A 9415-nucleotide genomic window follows, 5' to 3' on the forward strand; every position below is an offset into this window, starting at 1 on the left:
ACTTGAAAGAATAGCATTAAAAATAGTTAGAAGGGTATCCAAAATATATAGGCTAAAACATTTGATAATGAATGCGGGGATTCCATCTGCACCTGCCGTAGCAGAAGCTGGTGTAGAATTAATGGCAGCAATAAGCTATTACCTGGAGATTGATACTGCAGTCAGTGTGTCAGGCGAGGTTCCAGTTGTTGGTGTATGAAGAACAGGACATTAAAGTCAAGCCACTGGTCAGGTTGAAAATTTAGAAGAAAATCAAAAGACCGCTCAGAGGAGGGGCATTTTCCTCTACGAAGGGTTATATCCATATAATGCATCATTGCTTGAGATTTCTGCTTGTTAAATGTTGCGCGGGCTCTAGAATAAGCTATCCTATGTTGAATAGTTTGCGCCTGCTTCCACATTTTGTGCAGATGCTGTTTTAACTTGAAACTCATATTAAGATGGGGAGTCCACTATGCTCTGAACCGAGGCATGATGGAAATCCTCTGGCTGTCGAGGAGTCGACACTGTACTTTGGCATTAATTCTTGTAGAATCACCCTCATCTTGGAAAGTGCCTGTTGCGATTAGTGACCGATTTGAGGTGGAAAATACGTTAACGTTCGAGGCACAATTTTGATCCTTAATTTCAGATGAAAAATTGGGCTGGTTAGCGGACTCAGATGAAACGGTGGGAAATTCCATTGCCCACTGTTTCATCACATGCGATGGTCATGAGTGAAGGTTCAGGCGAACTAGCATTTCACTGAAAGTGTTGACTTAGATCAATGCACGTCTGTTCGATAGGGACAGTTTCAGTCTGGGAGAAAGGGAGTTCACATATTTCAGAGTCATCCAAGGCATTTGACACGTGTGAACCTTCTCCGACGTTGTTTGGAATTATGTGTGATGACTGTTTTAACCGATTGGTCACAAAAGGTTACTTTGTATGCATGACATCGAATGGTTGGTTCCTAATCCCCTCGCGGCAGTCTAGTCAGACGGATTGTCGCAAGTGTAATTCTGTTTCTGTGACATGCCTGATTTTGGGTCTTTAAATCATTTGGCTGGAAATGGTAATAAAAAATCCTCACTTTGAAGAGTTAATCTTTAATTTCAAGTTGTTTGTTTGCTCTGGCACTATTCAGCTTGCAGCTTTTGTATTCGCGTTTCCATAGAAATGGCAGAACACAAAAAAGCATAAATGGTTGAGACAGGTGTAAGTAGAAAGGGAGCATTTCCCTAGGGAAGTTGATAGTGTGGCTCGTCAAGGTTGACGCGTTGTCACCTTTACAGAATGATTCACCTGGTGTTTGGGTGAATCATTCTGTAAAGTGAAGTGTAACTATCTAAAGCTAAATTAATATCAGGAGTATAAACGGACACTATATGCCACAACTCGCGCAAGCGCACTACATCTAACTACTTCATTAAATAATGTACTTCAACGAAAAGCCTATATCGCCAACGCTGTATTACTAAAGTGTACAATGCGGATATCTCATGGGATTATCCATGAAGGGAACAATAAAAGAATTAGGAGTGGAATTTTGATTTAAAGTCAGTTGTCTTTACAAGTAATTCCCAGTAAGTTATTCTGAGTTTTTCGATCTTATATCAAAGATATACAAGGGGTTTCGAAAAGTAAGGTAAAAACTAAAAAACCAAACTATTATATTTAGGACACCCGAATAATTATATTCATTTGCCGTGCTGTGTGTGTGTCATGTCTGTTAATTGCGTGTGTTCTATGGTCCATTTGACTGTTTGCTGGACGTAAAACCCCAGTTTCTGGTGGGAAAAACCTTGCTATCTACGCCTGAGACCGACTAACTCAGCCACAGAGTGAAAAAAGTCCACTAAGGTTCCTCGCATCATCGACGAGATTCGAACCCGGGCCTTTTCCACCTGGTGTAGGGAGAACGGTGGCAATACCACTGTGCTACGCGCGCAGACCGAAAAGTAAGGTAACATTTTTTTTTCTTGATAATGATGAAAGGGAATGAGATGAAACGCGATGGACAGATAGACCCGTTAATAACGTTCAAAAAGACCGCCAGTGTAGTGTTGCGATACTGTCACCTCACACCAGATTCCAGTTGCAAAATGGCGGCTATCGTGCGAGTGTGGTCCAAAACAGGTGTTCGTGAAGTTATTCGCTTTTTGCAAGCAAAACGCTCTTCACCAAGTGACATTCACCGTGAACTGGTTGCTGTGTATGGCGAAAAGGTGATGACAAAGAAGCAGGTGTGTTTTTGGTGCAATGAATTTAAAGCGGGCCGTGTTGACATTAAAAATCGGCATTGGGCTGGCAGGCCCTCATCGAGCAAGACAAGACAACATTTCGCGCATTAAGGGCATCTTTCTTGGAAACGGGGGAGTGAAACTGAACAAATAGTGAACGTGAGTAAGTCGACTGTTCACAAAATTGTTAACGATGGCCTTGGCTTTCGAAAGGTGTGCTGCCGCTGGGTGCTCCGACAATTGTCAGAGGAGGACAAAGCAAAACGCATGGGGATGTGTCTGGAGAACCTGTTGCGATACAGCGACGAAGGCGAGGATTTTCTCGCTCGCATAGTCACAGGTGGGTTCATCACTTACCCCGGAGAGCAAACAAGACTCCATGACCTGGAAACATCCACAATCTCCTGTGCACAAAAAATCAAACCTATTCCCATTGTCCAAAAAGTCATGGCCACAGTGTTCTGGGATCGCCAGGGCGTTCTGTTGGTGGATTTCTTGCCGAAGGGAGTAACAATCAATGCACAGCTTTACTGTGCAACGTTGGAAAAACTGAAAGCCAACATTCGATGCAAACGCCGGACTCCTGACAAGCGGCGTGATTTTATTGCACGACAACGCAACTCCATACACTGCCCACACCACTCGTGAGTGGTTGCGCCATAATCGTTGGGAAATTCTGTCACCTCCCCCTACAGCCGAGATTTGCGCCTTCAGACTTCCATTTGTTCGGCCCTCTGAAAAAACACCTTTCAGGAAAGCATTTCGCCACGGATGAGGAAGTTTATCAGGCGGTGCGATGTTGGTTACTACCTGTGGGCATGGACTTCTTCAGTACTGGTATTGATAAACTGATCCATCGTTGAAACAAGTGCATCAATAAAACTGGAAACTGTGGAGAAGTAGTGCATGTTCATTTATTTCTTGGTGTGTAATTTCATCTTCGTATTATTAAACATCATCGAGAGAAAAAATGTGTTACCTTACTTTTCGGAAACCCCTCGTAAGACTGCGCTCTAAAATTTCTATTATTTTTGCTTGAAAATTTATACAAAAAAATGGTTATATATTTTCTAATGAAATTGTATACAGTATTTTGCTGGATGAAAAACCGGAATTTTCGGGAGGGAAAAAAAAACAATGCAACCCTCTCCTCAGATCTACTAACTCAGCCACTTTGTGAAAACGGCCCATAAAAATTCCTAGCGTCAGCGACGGGATTCGAACCCAATTTTCTATCAGGTGTGGGAGGATAGCCAGTGACTCCCACCATTAATTACCATTTTTACTTTTGTCATTATTATGAAATGCACCTCTGAAATGTATTTTAAAAAAACAAAACTTTCTTTGTTTATAGCTTCAATCCAGATCCAACTGTACGGTTCACGTTTTGGGGTGTGATAATGAGTGGTTTCGTCATTGGAATGAGAGACTTCGCAATTAATCAAGCACAGATCCAACGTATCCTGACCATATCATCACTTCGAAGAGCCAGATGGTAAATAATTCTTTTGGTAGTTTTTAAAACCAATAATTATTTAAGTTGATAGAAAAGTACTGACAGACGTATATAATCATGATTTTTAATGTTGGATTTATTAATCTTAAGAAACATTGTACTACATGCAGTAGCCACCAAGTTTGAATTGGAGGCCTGAACTAGGCAGGCCAGAGAATATTAAGTCTTGACCTGCTAAAACACATAGGGTTCTATGGACCTTAAAGCGATCCATCTTAACATCACTTCAATGAAGTCCGAATGTAGTAACTGACCTTCTGGAAAAGTAAAGCAGTTTACCTTTCTTTCTAATTCATTTCTCACTCCTTCATGGCACATTCCCGAACTGCAACTCATTTGGAAAGGTATGGGCTCGATTTCAGCCTATGACTGAAGGCCTCTTCAATCAGAGATGTATTTAACCGATCTCAGGCGAAGGGAGTTTGGGGTTTTTCCGTTCGCATAACATTTAGATCTACCCGAGAGCACTTATGTTGTACAGTCAAAAGACATGTGGCCCGTATTAGGATTGGTCACCCAATATGGGAAGCTGGAGTGGATTCTTTGCTAAATTCCAGACAGATATTAGTTGATATTAGCATTCGGAAGAGTTCAAGGCAGCATCCTTTCTTTTCTCCGCGTTTTTAACTCTAGCTTCCAGTCCTATGCTAACGACCCCATTTTATCACCTCAAATCCCAACACATAGAACCCAAGTCATCAACAAGCAGACTGAAATAAAATCTCAAACTATCCCAATTGAATTGGACTTCAATTTCAAACGACAAAAGGCCTGCCCAAATACGCTTCTTCCGAAAGCGAGCCAAAAACGATATTGAAGTGCTTGTTAGAGAACGAGTCCAGAGTCTCATCCCACGCCTGTAGAACTAAAAAGGGTTGCCTTCAAGAAACACTTCGAGAAGACGAAGAGAAAGATTCATGTATCTCTATAGGCGCAGGAGACAGGAAATTGTAACTCCACTGTGATTAATCAATATCTGCGAAAGATGCCTCACTTCCAACTCCACTATGCCTGTGAGATATGGTCCTCAACCCTATTGTCATCCTCCTAGACTCTTCAGGTGGCCTCTAAATGCATGCCCACCCTTGGTTAACAACGTAACGTCCTAAGCTTCAGACAACCGGAATATAATGTTTAAATAAATAATTTTAATTAAATATATGGAGTTAGAGTCAACGAAATCTAACAACTGATTTAGATGACAGAATTTCTGCCATGTGGCTTTAATAGTGAAAGACTTTTTTCCTTCAACAGGGCGCTTCTTCTTGGTGGGCCATTGGCTTGCTTCTTCGGCTTAGTGGCGGGTATTGCAGGAATTGCTTTGTACGCTCATTTTTATCAATGCGATCCAGTACTGAATCCAAATGATCCAGTCAGATCCAAAGACCAGGTAACTTTTCTCTTCATCGTAAACAATAGCTTGTTTTGTAGTTATGAATGTTTGGCACCTAAAAACACAAACAAAAATCTTAAACGACAAAAATTATAAAATTTTATCTAAAAAAGCCGATGATACTCGCTTTATAATCGTTCTTATAGCGATATTTTCTTTTTTCTGAATAGTTGCTTCCTTATTTCATCGTGATAGCTTTCACACGATTTCCTGGGATTGCCGGATTCTGTTTTGCCGGTTTGTTCAGTGGAGCCCTCACTACGTTTTCGAGTTGCCTGAACTCCATCAGTGCCACAACTGTGGAGGACTTTTTGAAACCATATACGAGAATTATCAAGTGGTCAGAAACGAGGGCGGTGATTTTGGCGAAATGCCTAGGTAAGATGTAAATGAATACATTTGCGTGTACAGTTTGTACAGCACAACGTTTTCCGTTTATCAAATGTATATTTTCGTCTATCCACAGTGCTGCTGTATGGAGGGCTGTGTACTATCCTTGCTTATTACATTGGCAGCTTTGGGGGTGTTCTTCAGACTGTCATCTCTATAAAAAGTATCGCTGAAGGTCCAATTAATGGGATTTTTCTGCTTGGAACATTTACCATAAGGGCTAATCAAAAGGTAAGTATATTTTAGAGGCCTCACAAAACGATGAAACTGTTAAATGGGAATATTTTTATAAGAACATCAACTCGTAAACATTAACCATTAATCAAATACGTTTTTAGGATGATTCTACCCTTCGTTCTGTATGTTTCAGAGATCTGGACTTCGGGTTCCACACTCCGCAGCATTCAATCCGACGAATATTGGACGATAGGGTGGTTTACGCGCAAACATAACCTCACAAATGACATCCACATTATCACCATTATAGCAATCCTCAATTACCTAACTATGAAATCAAAAGTTGAAGAAAGAAGACCGACTACCACTATAAAACTGATTTCAGGCTATATCAGCTCTTTTGATTTCTGAAACATCTCTTATTGGAGGATCCCACATCGACCCTTAGAGCCTCTCTCTCTCCGCAGCAACTGTAATAGGTTCCCACCTAGCTGACTGCTTCAACTGTCCAGAACCTGGATGCAGATCTCCATCAATTTATATGCAACAAAAGAGTAGAGAAAAGATGTCATTCCAAGCATAACATTGCAGATTTACACCACTGTGATATAACCGGAAGATCATCTTTAATCACGCTGTCCTGGGACTTTGTCCTAGGTCAGCGCACAATGATGATAGTAGATATTGACCGTCTCCTCGTGGCAGGGATGGGGGGTGGGATGTGGTGACCAGGTGTTGCCGCTTTCATTCATTAATAAATGAATGAACCTACTAAGAGCCAAGTACCGGCCGACAACACTACAACAGAACATGTCATTGCATTTATACACCCAGCACACTACATACAAATGGCTGGAACCCTGGGTCCTTAATATCAACACATGAATGTATTTTAGTTAGGCAAACAGCACTGTAGACTTAACATATTAAGCAATAAAACTGTTGCCTCTCTTCTGCAAAGATTCTCTATTAGCTTTTTGAGTGAACCAAACAATATTAGCATACAACAATTATAATTCCAAAAAGAAAAGCCTAGATTCCTTTTCCTTAATATAGATTCATAAAACTGTGTACGAACCTTGATGGTATTTTGTCTTTATGTTACAGGGTGCACTAACTGGAGCTTTGTGTGCGATCCTATTGGCCGGTTGGATTCAAGGTGGAGCCATGGTGTTTCAAGCCATTGAGAAACCATTGCCTCTGTCCATCGATGGATGTAGCTCTAACAGTACGGACATAAATGCAGGGAATGAAAGTATGACCACTCTTAAAACACCCTACATTACTGAGGGTGTAGTCGGTCTTCGAAATTCTACTGGCGAAGACGAAAGGTAAGAAGGTAAGGCAATTCTGTCAATGGAACACTAGTCAAAAAAGGGGTAGGAGATGCTTTTTACATATTAGATCTGTTTAATAAACATTTAAAAAGTACCCCCCCCCCACAAGATATAAAATTCATTATGCTTTTGATATATTCAGTACAATCATCCATTAGCCAGAAAAGTTTAGAATTCATCGTGATTGTTTTTGGGGCAGCTGATATAACAGCATTTGAGTAAAAATAGGCGATGTATTTTCTGTGGATGTAACCCGCAAGGTGCCAGCTAGTGCCTATTGTCTGTATTTCTATGAATTATTCGGTCGGTTTGCCTATTTTGGCATAAAAAAGTGGTTTTCGGCAGATATAAAACCATGCAGACCTTGCTCGAGACCGACTAACCTGGCCATTGAAAAAAAGCACATAAAAGTTCCTCCCATCTTGATAAGATCGAAGTAAGACCGCCCTTTGTTCCTTTGCCTCTCTATAACGAAACTGAGATACAGTATAAGGTTTGTGCAAAAAGTCAAGACAAGTCAATCTTCTCCCCCAAGCACCTATTTAATGAATGATAAAAAAAAACCATCTATGGAGTTTATTTAAAAGACAATCCTCAGATCTTAAACAATTACATTGTAAATTCAATATTTGGCAGTCTTCGAATCTATACCAATATTGTATTCATTTGTTTTTTTTCAAATCTGGCGCAAATTTGTTTCTCTATCGACAATGCCTCGATGGAAACTAGTTTGCTATAAGAAATAAAAAAATCTCCACAAAAAGTTTGCTTTTCGAATTTGTTATTATACTCTGAAGTTACATTAAATGTTTTCCAATTAATTTAATCTTGTTGATGGTTTAATCTTGAACAGCTATTCATGTTTCGTTCTAGGTATGTCTTTCCCCTGTACAAGATATCCTACATGTGGTATCCTGTGATAAGCGTCACAGCAACTGTTATATTTGGTTACCTTGCCAGCTTGTGCGTAGGTAAGTGGAGTCTTGAAATTAGGTCAAAAATAAAGTTCTTATTCGACTTAACATTATAGATATACAGTAAGTAGTGCAAAAACAAATACAAAAAACGAAAAACTACATTTTATTTTATGTTCAATGTTCATTTATAGGTGCAAATAAATCAGTCAATCGTGAGCTATTGAGTCCTGCTGTCTGGAGGTGGTTTGGTTTAATGGATGGGAATTTCACCGGACAATCAGATGTAATTTAATTTTCAAAGTTTGATTAAAACTTTCTTAATTTTCAAACTTTCTTAATTTTCAAACTTTGAGTAAAACGTACTGTGCTTTTGTATAAAATGTTTATACTATCATTTTCCGTTCTTTTTCAGTTGAAATCGTTAAACGTTGGAGCTACGAATGAGAACAGTCCACAAAAGACAGAATCCAATCAGCAAACTTCATTTCCGACTTCAGAACGGTTATAGCTGCAATGTCTTGCCATTCTAGTTGGTGGATTATCTGTAAATAAAAAGGTGTATTAATTTGTTAATGAGATATTTTTATCTCAATTCTCCTGTTATATTGAGATTTTTTTACAATAAATGCTAAATATTTTGTACGGTACATGAAGTGTGATGTATCGTTGGTTCTAGGGCATATTGCACCGTGTATAACGGGTTTCCGGGAGGAAAAACCATGCTACCCTCGCTTGAGACCGACTAACTCAGCCACGATGTGAAAAATATCCATACAAATCGCTCCCGTCATCCACTGGACTGAAAATCAGGTCTTTTCCACCCGATGTGGGAGGACTTCGATCCTACCAACTGTGCTACCCACAAACTTCTGCGAGTTGCATTGCTCCATTGGCTTGACTTTGTCCTGCTATCGATTATGGGGGTTGATTTCAGAAGTGACATTAAAAGATTGCCTGTGTGAGTAATGGACAAATATTTCTATTGAAACTTATCATTGGTGGAACGTTTGCTGCTTAGGCAAGCGAGGGCGTACTGTGCTGAGGGTAAAATGTGAATTTCCGACTTATTAAAATACTTTCCCCAATAGTGGTTTAGTATGGTGTATTTTCAGTAATTAGTTCAACAAAGTACTGAAACAGGTACTTTGTTAAAGGATGGTGTACATTCCCTCATTCTGACAATTAACGCTTACCACGGTTTGTATAACAACGGGGTTTTTTACATTTCTTCAATAGCTGATGTGCTTCACCAATACATAACATAAACTGAGTGGTCACTTTATTAGGGACGCCGACATAGCAAGTAGATCCCACCCTTTAGTCCTCAAAACAAACAGCCTAGATTCGCCATGGCATGAATTCAACGATGTGTCGGCAACATGCAACAAGGATGTTGTTGGTCCACATTGACTCAATGGATTCCCACAAGTGTTACAAATTTGTTGGTTGCAAATCTATACTTC

At 39.9% G+C, this 9415-nt stretch overlaps 1 protein-coding gene across 1 annotated transcript in view; it reads left to right on the top strand.

The window, feature by feature from the left end:
- The window catches only part of LOC150079601 (putative sodium-dependent multivitamin transporter), an 18330-nt gene extending 9736 nt beyond the window's left edge, over positions 1-8594 (top strand). The window contains exons 6-13 of the mRNA XM_090384136.1: positions 3577-3717; positions 4993-5128; positions 5302-5509; positions 5598-5752; positions 6806-7029; positions 7909-8006; positions 8144-8235; positions 8365-8594. Coding sequence (XP_090240262.1) covers positions 3577-3717; positions 4993-5128; positions 5302-5509; positions 5598-5752; positions 6806-7029; positions 7909-8006; positions 8144-8235; positions 8365-8460 — 1150 coding nt within the window. The 3' untranslated portion in view covers positions 8461-8594. The remainder of the gene's footprint in view (positions 1-3576; positions 3718-4992; positions 5129-5301; positions 5510-5597; positions 5753-6805; positions 7030-7908; positions 8007-8143; positions 8236-8364) is intronic.
- The last annotated feature ends 821 nt before the right edge of the window (positions 8595-9415 follow it).

The sequence above is a fragment of the Mastigoproctus giganteus genome, chromosome 10 (assembly GCF_048544385.1).
Source record: "Mastigoproctus giganteus isolate SK-2022 chromosome 10, ASM4854438v1, whole genome shotgun sequence".
In the NCBI taxonomy this organism is placed as follows: Eukaryota; Metazoa; Arthropoda; class Arachnida; order Uropygi; family Thelyphonidae; genus Mastigoproctus; species Mastigoproctus giganteus.